At 45.2% G+C, this 14,383-nt stretch overlaps 2 protein-coding genes across 3 annotated transcripts in view; both read left to right on the plus strand.

Annotated features, from left to right (window-relative positions):
- LOC126981078 (ceramide synthase 6-like) overlaps positions 1-3,446 on the plus strand; it is a 6,835-nt gene extending 3,389 nt beyond the window's left edge. Inside the window, exons 2-3 of one of the 2 annotated variants that reach the window (XM_050831762.1) lie at positions 1-825; positions 1,112-3,446. The exon at positions 1-825 is cut by the window's left edge and continues 274 nt beyond it. In XM_050831762.1, the coding sequence (XP_050687719.1) occupies positions 1-824 (824 nt within the window). In that variant the 3' untranslated portion in view covers position 825; positions 1,112-3,446. The other variant, XM_050831761.1, reaches the window with a different exon arrangement.
- Positions 3,447-9,686: 6,240 nt separating this feature from the next.
- On the plus strand, positions 9,687-12,502 carry LOC126980933 (filaggrin-like). The gene is made up of 2 exons (XM_050831390.1): positions 9,687-10,206; positions 10,253-12,502. Exons 1-2 carry the CDS (start codon positions 9,687-9,689, stop codon positions 12,358-12,360), a joined length of 2,628 nt encoding a protein of 875 aa, XP_050687347.1. The 3' UTR covers positions 12,361-12,502.
- Positions 12,503-14,383: the final 1,881 nt, after the last annotated feature.

Genomic DNA, 14,383 nt, shown 5'->3' on the forward strand with positions numbered 1-14,383 from the left:
TGTACAAGCATTACAGCACCAAAGTCCCACAGTCCATACTGGAGGAAGCCTCGCGAACTCAATCGATGGGACTGCAAGAAGCAGAACGATGGCTAAGAGACAGAAAACGAGCTGACCGCACCACCAAGTACGACATTTTTCTGACCCTGGGCACCTCTCTGATATACAACGTGTTGTTCCTGCTGGGCGCAGTGGCTGTGGTATCCAATAAACCGTGGCTGTGGAACATCCGCCTCTGCTGGGAGGGTTACCCAATCCTCCCGGTTGGCAGAGGAGTACGCTGGAACTACTTGCTCATCACGGCCCACTATTATTGTCTGTTGATGTCCGAGGCGATAAGGCCACGCAGAAAGAACGACGGTAGACTCAAGATTATGCTGCACCACGTGTTCACGCTGCAGCTGCTCACCTTCTCTTGGGTGTGCAACTTCACCCGCGTGGGTATGCTGGTGCTGCTGGTGCATCTTGTGGCCGACATCCCTCTCCTTATAGCCAAAATGTGCAAGTATGCTGGCCGTGAAGCCGCCGCAAACGTGTTCTTCGCTTGCTTTCTGTTAAGCTGGCTGGCCACGCGCTGCTACCTCTACCCCTTCTGGGTGATGCACAGCGTGTTCTTCGAGGCAACCGCCTACATGTTCATGCCGTCAGCCTACGTGTTCTTGAGTCTGCTCATCGCCCTCCTGGGACTCAACCTGAGTTGGACCTTTCTCATCCTGCGGATGGTGTTCCGCACCTTCATCACCAACACCCCGCTCAGGGATCTCCACGACGACGACGACGAGGACGACGAAAACGGCCAGAGGCGGGAGACAAAGCGAGAATGAGGTGTTGTTGTTGTTGTTGTTGTTGTTGTTGTTGTTGTTGTTGTTGTTGTTGTTGCTGCTGCTGCTGCTGCTGCTGTTGCTGTGCCACCATTAAGTTGAATGAATAGTTGAAAGGAATGATTATGTCTACTGATCGATTTCACAGTCTCTTGGAAGAAATATCGATACTGTTAAATATTTGTTTTCCCCTTTCATATTTTTTTTTATTTTGTTTACTTTATTGATCACTATTACTGCTCCCATGTACGTTAGTTTGAAATCTATGATTGCAATATTTGATGTTCTAGGGGCAAGTGATGCTGCTCCACGTAGACACACACTGGTTCGTCCAGGACCGGAAGGAAAACCTGCGCCCGTCCATTCACCGCGCTGCTCCTTGGCCGATGCTTCTAGAACTTCGTGCCTCGCTCATAAGCAATGAACACTTGAGTCCATCTCTGCTGGCGCCGTAAACAATAAATGGTCTTCAATTTAAAAACGTGAACACTCCGCAACGGAGTTCTTGTAGACTTAGTCATCAGTGACTATAATCAGCTTTTTTTAAAGCTTTCCATCACATTAGGAACTATTACATGGTTGCCATGTATAATCCACCTTCCATTCATTCACTGCCACGTTTGTAAACTTTGTCCTATTGTCATACTTGTTATCTGTAAAATTGTTTAACTAATATAATTCCACGATTTCTAATCTCATACTCTTATATTTACCAATTATTTATGCCATTTAATGGATCGTATTGGCTATACAGGCAGCGCCACATGTGGCCACTCAACTCTAAGCTGTACTTTCCATAGAGTTCAAGTTATAGACTAAAGTGCGTCTGAGCCTGTCTCCGAGATACACCGCCATGGTGCCGCCTTCACTCCAAGCCGATGATGGCACACACGTCACTCCTCCCCGATTTCAGTATTTTTCCATGTCAAATAGTAGTGTCAGGAAATCGGGAAGAAGTAAAGTGTGTGCAGTCGTTGGCTCGGAGCGGTGGCGGCACCAAGGCCTTGTATCCTGGAGGCAGCCTCAGATGCACTTTAGTACATATAACTTGAATTCTATGGAAAGTTGCTTTGACAGTTCACCGAGTGGCCACGCGTGGCGCTGCCTGTATAGCCAATACGGTAAATTAAAGACCTCAGTAATGCTTCAGTACATCCCTGTATGTTTTTTCGGCCCCCAAATAACTTGTCATCTGTCTTTGTACTAACGCTAAAGAGTCTACGTCTCTTTTTTTATTTATTTACATTTTCAAGGCAAGCAGAACTGGACGGCAAAGCCAAGATGCAGCCTGAATAGTACGGGATATAGTTTTACATCATCCTAACCCATCAGTCATTCACACTTCTGACATGTAAACAAAATACCTGGATGCTCTTGTTTCATCGAAAGTGTAGTGTTTCTTATTTTGTACACAGTCCGTTTATTTAGTGTAATATTTATAATATACAGAGCACATGTTTCATCTAAAGTTCAGTGTTTCTTATTCCTATAAAGTGCATTTGTCGATATCAAAGTGCATGTACCGCTTCTCCGACCACTCACTGCCACTGTTGGTCTTCCCGGAGAGTAAGTTAGTGTCATATTTTTTTATTTGGCCCACAAATTTTGATGTCTGCTAAGTTACAAATGTTCTTTTCATTACCTTGTTTTATTTTATTTCTTTGTTAACTGTGTTTGGGGTTATTCTGCTGTGGAAAGCGGGGCATAATAACGAAGTTCCACATGCCCATATCCAGTAACTTCAAACCATAGCGTCTTTTCAGCCATCGCTCGACACGTGTGCCTAAAATAGATAAGTGGACAAGGGGAATAACACGAGATCGTCTGTCACGCCACAGAATACTAATTCTTCGGCAATCAAACGGTGGCTGTTTTGTTTCGTCGTTTATCATGAACGAGACCGAAGATTTCGCATGTCTCCTTCTTACTGATATCAAAGGATAATACGTTTGCAGTACATCCTCGCTCCCACTGTATTTTTTTATGTGTTGCCTACGCCGCCTGTAGGCTGTCTTGAGGGACCTCTTGGGTGACTCCAGTCCGTTAGTGGCGCAGGCGAATTGTATTTATAGTGGCTGTCGTGATGTATGATTTTTGCTTGGCCCAGGCTGCCCCCCGGTGCTCCTTTTGAACGAAGTTGGTGAATTTAGGGTTGATTGAAGATCTGGGAAGCACGTGGGTAACCTTCCGCCACTCGACAATGGTATGAAAAATCAGCGTGTTTCGGTGGGACTCGAACCTAGGTCCACGGGCTCACCACGTCCGCAGGCCGACCACTCGGCCGCCGCCTCCCACAAGTAGTGGCTTACGCCCGTTTCGGCAGGTACTTATCTACCTACTCCTTTAAAATCAGTACGTAGCCCCTCCTCCTACACTTCAACCCTATTTCCTTTCACATCTTTTCTTGCCCTTCTACTCATTCTGTTATCTCTCTCTTAAGCCTTATTTACCACATCAACAAACACAATTTTTTTCGTCTCATTTAAGACTGACACTTCAGATGACAGTATTACCAAGTGAGTTTGAGAAAAAAACTTATAGATGATGACGATGATGGTGATGATGATGGCGGTGGTGATGATGATGATGAATAACAATATAAACAAATAAAAAATATTTGGCTTTTTTTACTTTTGAATTTTTCCAAGTTATGCTACTTAATTATAAGTTGTGAAACTGAATGCTGCAAAATTCTGTAATAAGTAAATCAATAAATGAACAAACAAACACATGCAACTTGCTGTGCCGTGGCAGTGTCTTACACAGCCTAGAAAAGCATAATATTGGATGGTCCAGGGTGATAGGTGAGCCAAGTTAACATACTGTATTTTTATAGTGACCTCTCAGCAGCAGTTTTTTCTATAAATCCCAGCTGTGAATCACTGATAGCCTTTGAGTCACCAATCTGTTACAAGTGTTGGTTTCCTTCCCGTGTTACCTGACACTTTCACGTCACTCCCAGTCATGAGTCACTAGTCAGTGTCGGTTATGCTATCATCTATAATATATGGGTCAGTGTCATCAATTCTAATTGTTGGTCTTTGGTCTTTAGAGACTAATACTACCTCGTTAGTATTGCTCAGTCACTATCCACTGACAGCACAGTTCACAATCAGCAGATTGCATGCAGGCACAATAACGTGGTGAATGATAAATAATAATTCATGATATTAACAATGTTATTCAGTGATGCATCATCAGTCATGACTCACGTATGCGCTATTAATTAATGATTCGCTGAAAGTCGAAATTTTATTGGGAGTTCTGAAGTACCTACCGCCGAAGATAGTCGTTATAGCTTAGCTGTGAACCACTGTATGCTGCTTGGACATGAGACCCTAAACGATATAGCAGTCATTACTTACTCGAGTCAATATTTAATGATAATTATTATAGCCAGTCAGGTACTATTGACCAGTATCAACTGTGAGCTACAAGGAAGTTAATATTTGGTAGTGAAACGACAGCCTGCACACACTCGGGTCAGTATATAATCCTTATACTCATTGTTCTATGTTCTCAGTGAATATTTGAGTCCTTGACCAGTCAATATGTAAGAGTTAGCTGTGAATCATCACTTATTACGTAGCTAGCATTCACCCATTAGTACTTAGTTGTGAGTCAACTGTCAGTACTTAAATATCAGTAGTGGATTACGGGTCATCAGTCAGTACTTAATTAGTTGTAAGTCGCCGGTCAGTATTTAGTTGTGAGGCACCAGTCAGTACTGTATCGTGGTTCAGTAGTCAGTACTTAATAGTGAGTAATCAGTCAGTACTTCCTCAACCAACAGTCAGTATTTTACCGTGAGTCGTCATTAAAGTATTCGATCAAAAGTAACCACTCAATGCTTAGTTGTTGAATACCAGCCAGTGCTTTGTTGAGTCCCCAGTCAGCATTCCGTTAATAGTTAGCAATAAGTTGTTAATCACCAGTAAATACTTGGTTGGAAATCATCAGTGTTTTTTTTTTTTGAGTCACCAGTCAGTGTCTAATGGTAAGTTATGAGTCGGCATTTCATTGTGAGTCACCAGTCAATACTTGATTGCGAATCACCAATCAGTACTTAGTTGTGAGTCACCAGTCAGTAGTTTATTGTGAATCATAAGTCAGTACTTAGTTGTGAGTCACCAGTCAGTACTTAGTTGTGAGTCACCAGTCAGTACTTAGTTGTGAGTCACCAGTCAGTACTTAGTTGTGAGTCACCAGTCAGTACTTAGTTGTGAGTCACCAGTCAGTACTTAGTTGTGAATAACCAGTCAGTACTTAGTTGTGAGTCACCAGTCAGCACTTAATTGCGAGTCATCAGTCAATACTTAGTTGTGAGTCACCAGTCACTACTTAACTGTGAGTCACCAATCCCTACTTAGGCGGAAGTCATCAGTCTATACTTAGTTGTGAGTCACCAGTCAGAGAATTAGCTGTGAGTCAACAGTCAGTACTTTATAGTAAGTCACCTGTCAGTACTTATTTGTGAGTAATCAGTCAGTACTTTATTGTGAGTCACCAGTCAGTACTTAGTTGTGGGTCACCAGTCAGTACTTAGTTGTGAGTCACCGGTCAATACTTAGTTGTGGGTCACCAGTCAGTACTTAGTTGTGAGCCGCCAGTCAGTACTTTGTTGTGAGCCGCCAGTCAGTGCTTAGTCGTGAGTCACCGGTCAGTACTTAGTTGTGAGTCACCGGTCAGTACTTAGTTGTGAGTCACCAGTCAGTACTTAGTTGTGGGTCACCAGTCAGTACTTAGTTGTGGGTCACCAGTCAGTACTTAGTTGTGAGTCACCGGTCAATACTTAGTTGTGGGTCACCAGTCAGTACTTAGTTGTGGGTCACCAGTCAGTACTTAGTTGTGAGTCACCGGTCAGTACTTAGTTGTGAGCCGCCAGTCAGTGCTTAGTCGTGAGTCACCGGTCAGTACTTAGTTGTGAGCCGCCAGTCAGTGCTTAGTCGTGAGTCACCGGTCAGTACTTAGTTGTGAGTCACCGGTCAGTACTTAGTTGTGAGTCACCGGTCAGTACTTAGTTGTGAGTCACCGGTCAGTACTTAGTTGTGAGTCACCGGTCAGTACTTAGTTGTGAGTCACCGGTCAGTACTTAGTTGTGAGTCACCGGTCAGTACTTAGTTGTGAGTCACCGGTCAGTACTTAGTTGTGAGTCACCGGTCAGTACTTAGTTGTGAGTCACCGGTCAGTACTTAGTTGTGAGTCACCGGTCAGTACTTAGTTGTGAGTCACCGGTCAGTACTTAGTTGTAAGTCACCGGTCAGTACTTAGTTGTGAGTCACCGGTCAGTACTTAGTTGTAAGTCACCAATTATAAATCAGTTAACTCACCATTGTTTAGCTGTGATTCTCCAGTCTTCGTTGTGAGTCACCAGTCAGTACTTAGTTGTGAGTCGCCAGTCAGTACTTAGTCGTGGGTCACCAGTCAGTAATCAATTGAGAGTCAGTAGAAATAAGTTGAGTCACTAGTAATAACATAGATGCGAGTCAGTAGAAATAAGTTGAGTCACTAGTAATAACATAGATGCGAGTCAGTAGAAATAAGTTGAGTCACTAGTAATAACTAAGATCCGAGTCAGCAGAAATAAGTTGAGTCGACAGTCAGTACTTAGTTGTGGGTCACCAGTCAGTACTTAGTTGTGAGTCACAGGTCAGTAATCAGTTGAGAGTGAACAGCAGTAAGTTGTGAGTCACCAGTAAAAACTTAGTTGCGAGTCAGCAGAAATAAGTATAGTCACTAGTCAGTATTTAATTGTGAGCCATCAGTCAGTGTTTAGTTGTGAGTTCCCAGCCAGCACTATCTTGTGAGTCTCTTATGATTACTTAGTTGTGAGTCACCAGTCAGTACTAAATTGTGGGTCACCAGTCAGTGCTTAGTCGTGAGTCACCAGTCAGTAATTAGTTGTGAGCACCAGTCAGTAATGTAATTGATTGTTTGATGCCAGTTAGTACTTCGTTTTGAGTCACCAGTCAGTACTTAGTTGTGAGTTACTAATCAGCACTTAGTTGTGACTCACCAGTCAGTAATTAGTTGTGAGTCATCAGTCAGTACTTTGGTGTGAGTCACCAATCAGTAATTAGTTGAGTCAACATAAGTAAGTTGAGTAACTAGTAAGTACTTAGTTGTGAGTCAACACAAATAAGTTGTGAGTCACCAGTCAGTATTTAGGTGTGAGTCACTAGTCAGTAATGAGTTGTGAGTCATCAGTCAGTATTTAGTTGTAAGTTACCGGTCAGTACTTTGTTTTGAGTTACTAGTCAGTAATTAGTTGAGGCACAAGTCACTCCTTTCCTGTGATTCACCAATCAACAATTAATTTTGATTCACCAGCCAGTACTAACTTGTGAGTCACCAGTCAATCTTTGTGAGTCACCAGTCAGTACTTTATGGTGAATCACTAATCAGTATTTAGTTGTGAGTCACCTGTCAGTACTTAGTTAAGAGTTACCAGTCATTCATTTATTGTGTCACCGTTTAGTATTTTGCTGTGAGTCACTAATCAGCACATAGTTGTGAGTCACCAGTTAGCACTTTGTTGTGGGTCACCAGCCGGTGCTTATTTGCGAGTTACAGTCAGTACTTAGTCGTGTCTCTAGTGAGTATTTCGACGTGAGTCAGTAATTAGATGTGAGTCACTAGTCAGTAATAAGTTATGAGTCTCCAGTCAGTAATAAGTTGAGCCACCGGTGCTTAGTTATGAGTCACCAGTCAGTACTTATTTGAGTAACTATATAGTCAGTACTTGGTTTTGAGCCACCAGTCAGTGCTTAGTTATGAGTCACTAGTCTGTACTTAGTTGAGTAACTTGTCAGTTCTTAGTTGTGAGTCACCCGTCAGTGCTTAGTTATGAGTCACTAGTCAGTACTTAGTTGTGAGCCACCAGTCAGTGCTCAGTTATGAGTCACTAGTCAGCACTTAGTTGTGAGTCACTAGGCAGTACTTAGTTGTGAGTCACCAGTCAGTGTTTGGTATAGGCACCAGTCAATACTTAGTTATGAGCAGTGGTGGCCACGGTTCCGCTAATCCGCTAACCGCTAAAGAAGTAAAAAATACGTAAATTTACGGGAAATCTTGGGTAAAATACACGGATTTTGGGTAAACTGGAGGCTTCTTTTTCTTATCTTCTTGTTGTTGCTTGTTGGGCTATTGGGCCGTTGGGCTACCTATATCTAAGCAACAACATATTGAAATTTCAGGTCACTAGGTCTGTTTTTAAGGGTCCAGGAGGACGCGGGTTCGCGTCCCGCCCTGTGCCACAAGCTGGGATTTTTCAGTCACCGCCGAGTGGCCTAAGACTACCCACATGCTGTCCAGAAGGCCACCTATCAACCCGTACTCAAGATTCTAGGATCAAAGATGAGCTTCGTGGGGCAGTGTGAGCCATTGCAAGATGGCGCCACTATAAACACTTGCCTGCGCCACAACGGGCTGGGGCCGACCATCAGGCCCCATCAAGTAAGCCTACCGGCACCATAGGCGAATACGTGTATATATATATATATATATATATATATATATATATATATATATATATATATATATATATATATATATATATATATATATTATATATATATATATATTATCTGCCAGTTATCTTATCAGTCATTCAACCAGTAAGTTGTTTTAACAGTATGGAATTTGTATTAAATCGGTCAGTCAAGGGTCAACACTCTCAGTGCTCTAAGAATATCAAGCTTGGACTGTCATCTCTTCAGTTGCGTCAAGCTCATGTCAAGCTCAGATTGTAACAGGTTGTCGTCGTACAGTCAGGCTGTCAAGCTAACTCACTTCAACAGTAAATTAGTGCCACTGGCACATTCATTTGCTCATTCCCTTCATTCACTTTCTCGTATAAAGCCTATTAATCGTCCGTTCCTGTTTATGGAGAGTTTGTTAATCAGTCAGTCCGCTAGTCATTAGGTCAGTCAGACTCGGACAGCTTGTGAGGCAGTAAGGAACGTTTGCAGTGTATACCTTTGGCTTGTTGTTACTCACGACCAAGTCTGCCAAAGTTAAGTCAGAGCTTGAAAATTATTTTACATTATGAATATTTTCAAATTTAGCATATAAATGTTAATATGTCAGTTAAACCAAGTCATAAGTCATTCAGATTTCTAGCATGCGAGTAACTGATCTGTTAAGGAGACAACCTTCTATCCTAATATATCACTAGAGACGGTCGGGTATTCAAGTTATTATTCTGTGAGGGAATAAGTCAGTCAGTCAATCACATAGAAAATAATTTATTGAGTTAGTCAGCTTGTCAGTCAGTCAAACAGTTCGGTCCTGGTCAGTCTACTAAAGTCAGTCAGATACCCAATCACTCAGGCAGTCAGTTGGACGTTTAGATAGATAGTCAGTCAGTCAGTCAGTCAGTCAGTCAATCAATCAGACAATCAGTCAGTTAGTCAGTGATTCAGATGCTGACAGTCAGTCAGACAGTCGGTCAGTCATTCAATCAGTGAGTCTCTCAGCTAATTAGTCAATAAAAGTCAATTAGTCAGATAGTCGGCCAATCAGTTATTCGGTCAAGTTGGTCAGCACCGTCAAGAGTCACACCACCCAGCCACATCGTTGTCACACCACCTTCAGTCATAACATCTTCACACAACCACGAGTCACACGTCAAGAGTCACACCACCCAGCCATATCGTTGTCACACCACCTTCAGTCATAACATCGTCACACAACCACGAATCACACCGTCAAGAGTCACACCACCCAGCCTCATCGTTGTCACACCACCTTCAGTCATAACATCGTCACACAACCACGAGTCACACCGTCAAGAGTCACACCGTCATGAGTCACACCGTCATGAGTCACACCACCAATAGTCACACCACCAATAGTCACACTGTCATGAGTCACACCACCACGTGTCACACCATCAAAAATCACACCACCACGAATCACACAGGCAAGAATCATACCGCCAGAGTCACACCATCAAGTCACACAACCATGAGTCACACAATCAAGAGTCACATCGCCACGAGTCACTGTCAAGAGTCACACCACTACAAGCCACGCAGTCAAGAGTCACACCACCATGAGTCACGCAGTCAAGAGTCACACCACCATGAGTCACGCAGTCAAGAGTCACACCACCATGAGTCACCCAGTCAAGAGTCACACCACCATGAGTCACGCAGTCAAGAATCACAGCACCATGAGTCACGCAGTCAAGAGTCACACCACCATGAGTCACGCAGTCAAGAGTCACACCACCATGAGTCACGCAGTCAAGAATCACACCACCATGAGTCACGCAGTCAAGAGTCACACCACCATGAGTCACGCAGTCAAGAGTCACACCACCACGAGTCACAAAGCCGACTCACACAGTCAAGAGTCACGACGCCACAAGTCACACCATCAAGTCACACAACCACGAGTCAAACCGTCAAAAGTAACACCACCGTGAGTCATATCGTCAAGACTCACACCACCACGAGTCACACAGTCAGGACTCACACCACCACGAGTCACACAGTCAAGACTCACACCACAACGAGTCACACAGTCAAGACTCACACCTCCACAAGTCACACAGTCAAGACTCACACCACCACGAGTCACACAGTCAAGACTCACACCTCCACGAGTCACACAGTCAAGACTCACACCTCCACGAGTCATACAGTCAAGACTCACACCACCACGAGTCACACAGTCAAGACTCACACCACCACGAGTCACACAGTCAAGACTCACACCACCACGAGTCACACAGTCAAGACTCACACCACCACGAGTCACACAGTCAAGACTCACACCACCACAGTCACACAGTCAATACTCACACCACCACGAGTCACACAGTCAAGACTCACACCACCACGAGTCACACAGTCAAGACTCACACAGTCAAGAGTCACACCACCACGAGTCACACAGTCAGGAGTCACACAGTCAAGAGTCACACAGTCAAGAGTCACACCTCCACGAGTCACAAAGTCAAGAGTCACACCGCTACGAGTCACACAGTCAAGAGTCACACAGTCAAGAGTCACACCTCCACGAGTCACACAGTCAAGAGTCACACAGTCAAGAGTCACACCTCCACGAGTCACACAGTCAAGAGTCACACAGTCAAGAGTCACACCTCCACGAGTCACACAGTCAAGAGTCACACAGTCAAGAGTCACACCTCCACGAGTCACACAGTCAAGAGTCACACCGCTACGAGTCACACAGTCAAGAGTCACACAGTCAAGAGTCACACCTCCACGAGTCACACAGTCAAGAGTCACACAGTCAAGAGTCACACCTCCACGAGTCACACCGCTACGAGTCACACCACCACGAGTCACACAGTCAAGACTCACACCACCACGAGTCACACAGTCAAGAGTCACACCTCCACGAGTCACGCAGTCAAGACTCACACCACCACGAGTCACACAGTCAAAACTCACACCACCACGAGTCACACAATCAAGACTCACACCACCACGAGTCACACAGTCAAGACTCACACCACCACGAGTCACACAGTCAAGACTCACACCACCACGAGTCACACAGTCAAGACTCACACCACCACGAGTCACACAATCAAGTCACACCACCACGAGTCACACAGTCAAGTCACACCACCATGAGTCACACAATCAAGAGTCACACTACCACGAGTCACACAGTCAAGAGTCACACCACCATGAGTCACACAGTCAAGAGTCACACCACCATGAGTCACGCAGTCAAGACTCACACCACCACGAGTCACACGGTCAAGAGTCACACCACCACGAGTCACGCAGTCAATACTCACACCACCACGAGTCACAGAGTCGAGTCACATTGTCAAGAGTCACACCACCACGAGTCACAGAGTCGAGTCACATTATCAAGAGTCACACCACCACGAATCACAGAGTCGAGTCACATTGTCAAGAGTCACACCACCACGAGTCACAGAGTCGAGTCACATTGTCAAGAGTCACACCACCACGAGTCACAGAGTCGAGTCACATTGTCAAGAGTTACACCACCACGAGTCACAGAGTCGAGTCACATTGTCAAGAGTCACACCACCACGAGTCAAATCATCAGGAGTCAAACAACCACGAGTTACACCGTCAAGAGTCACACAACCACGTGTCATACCATCAGGAGTCACACCATCAAGATCCACACAGTCAAGAGTCACATGACCACGAGTCACACCATCAAGCGTCACAACACCATGAGTCACACCGTCAGGAGTCACACCATCAAAAATCACACAGCCAAGAGTTACCCAGTCAAGAATCATATACCTACGAGTCACACAACTATGAGTCACACAGTCAAGAGTCACACTGTCAAGAGTCACACAGTCAAGAGTCACACTGTCAAGAGTCACACTTTCAAAAGTCACACTGTCAAGAGTCACAGTCAAGAGTCACACTGTCAAGAGTCACACAGTCAAGAGTCACACTGCCTAAAGTCACACTGTCAAGAGTCACACTGTCAAAAGTCAAACTGTCAAGAGTCACACTGTCAAGAGACACACTGTCAAGAGTCACACTGTCAAGAGTCACACTGTTAAGAGTCACACTGTCAAGAGACACATCACCAAGAGTCACACCGCCAAGAGTCACACCTCTACGAGTTATACCATCTCAAGTCAGTTACTGTGAGTCACAGCATCGTGAGTCACATCACCATGAATCATACAATCATGTGTCACACCGATACGAGTCATACCATCTCGAGTCATTTACAATGAGTCACATCGTTGTGAGTCACACCGCAAGTCAAGTCGTTATGTGTTACACCATTAATAGTGACATGCCACGATTCGCAGAGTCATAAGTCACACCATTATGAGTCACACCGTCATCAGTCATGTGGTCCCGAAACATGATCAAAACATTGAATACCCCCAGCTTTAGTCACACCCTCTGGAGTCATGCCGTCACAAGTAACTCAATTATCAGACAAACCGCCAAGAGTCACATTATATTGAATCACACCACCTTAGGTCTTGCTGTCGTGAATTACCTCCATATGTCACACCAATGAAGAGTCACACCGTTTTGACTCATCAAACAAGTCACATCGTTGTGTGTCGCAGCTTCAGAATTCACACCATAATGAGTCACTTTCCCGCGAATCACACCACCATGAATCACACCGTTACGAGTCACTGCGTCAAGTATCAGATCGCCATAAGTCACATCTCTAAAAGTCATACCGTAGAGCCGCATCGCTGAGTCACACCGTCACGAGTTACACCTTCATGAGTCACACCATCAAGAGTTACACCGCCATGAGTCACGTTGCCATGAGTCACACCGTTATGACTCACAACGGTGAGTCACACTACCATGAGTAACAGCGTCACGAGTCACATCATCACGAGTCACACCACCATAAGCCACACAGCCATGAGTCACACCATCACGAGTCACATCACAATGATATACAACACCATGAAACACGTCGCCATAAGTCACACCGTCACGAGTCACACCACCATGAGTCACACCATCACGAGTCACACTGTCATGAGTCACACCGTTATGAGTCACACCCCCATGAGTCACATCGTCATTAGTCACAGCGTTATGTGTCACACCGCCATGAATCATACCATCATGAGTCACGCCGTCATGAGTCACACCATCAAGAGTCATACCGTCATGACTCACATCGTCATAAGTCACACCGCCATGAGTCACACCGCTGAGTCATACCGCCATGAGCCACAGCATCATGAGTCACACCATTATGAGTTCCACCGTCATCGGTCCCACCGTCATGAGTCACACCACCATGAGTCATCACCATGCGTTACACTGTCATGAGTCACACTGCCATGAGTGTGACTCTTCTATGAGTCACACCGTCATCAGTCATACCGTCATGGGTCACACTCCCATGGGTCACACCACCATGAGTCACACCACCATGCGTCACATTGCCATGAGTCACACCGTCATTGGTCTCACTGTCATGACTTTTACCCCCATGAGTCACACCCCCATGAGTCACACCACCATGTGTCACACTGTCATTAGTCAAAACGTCATGAGTCATTGCCATGAGTCACTCCACCATGAATCACCGCCATAAGTCAAACCGTCAATAGTTACACTGCCATGAGTTACTCTGCCATGAATCACACCGCCATGAGTCGCACTGTCATGAGTCCCTTTCATGAGTCACACCGCCAGGAGTCACACCGCCAGGAGTCACACCGTCATGAGTCACACCGCCGTGAGTCATACCGTCAAGAGTCACACCGTCAAGAGTCACACCGTCATGAGTCACACTCTCGTGAGTCACACCGCCATGAGTCACACCGCCATGAGTCACACCGTCATGAGTCACACTCTCCTGAGTTACACCGCCATGAGTCACACCGTCATGAGTTACACCCAAATGAGTCACACCGTCATGAGTCACACCGTCATGAGTCACACTCTCCTGAGTTACACCGCCATGAGTCACACCGTCATGAGTCACACTCTCCTGAGTTACACCGCCATGAGTCACACCGTCATGAGTTACACCCAAATGAGTCACACCGTCATGAGTCACACCGTCACGAGTCACTACTGTGAGCC

Source organism: Eriocheir sinensis, chromosome 46 (assembly GCF_024679095.1).
Source record: "Eriocheir sinensis breed Jianghai 21 chromosome 46, ASM2467909v1, whole genome shotgun sequence".
Classification (NCBI taxonomy): Eukaryota; Metazoa; Arthropoda; class Malacostraca; order Decapoda; family Varunidae; genus Eriocheir; species Eriocheir sinensis.

Excerpts from the sequence above, each read along its gene's own strand:
- LOC126980933 (XM_050831390.1), top strand. The coding sequence starts at position 9,687 with ATGAGTCACACCACCACGTGTCACACCATCAAAAATCACACCACCACG. Across the intron at positions 10,207-10,252 it reads GCCACAAGTCACACCATCAA|TCATATCGTCAAGACTCACA; the intron begins GTCACACAACCA and ends CACCACCGTGAG.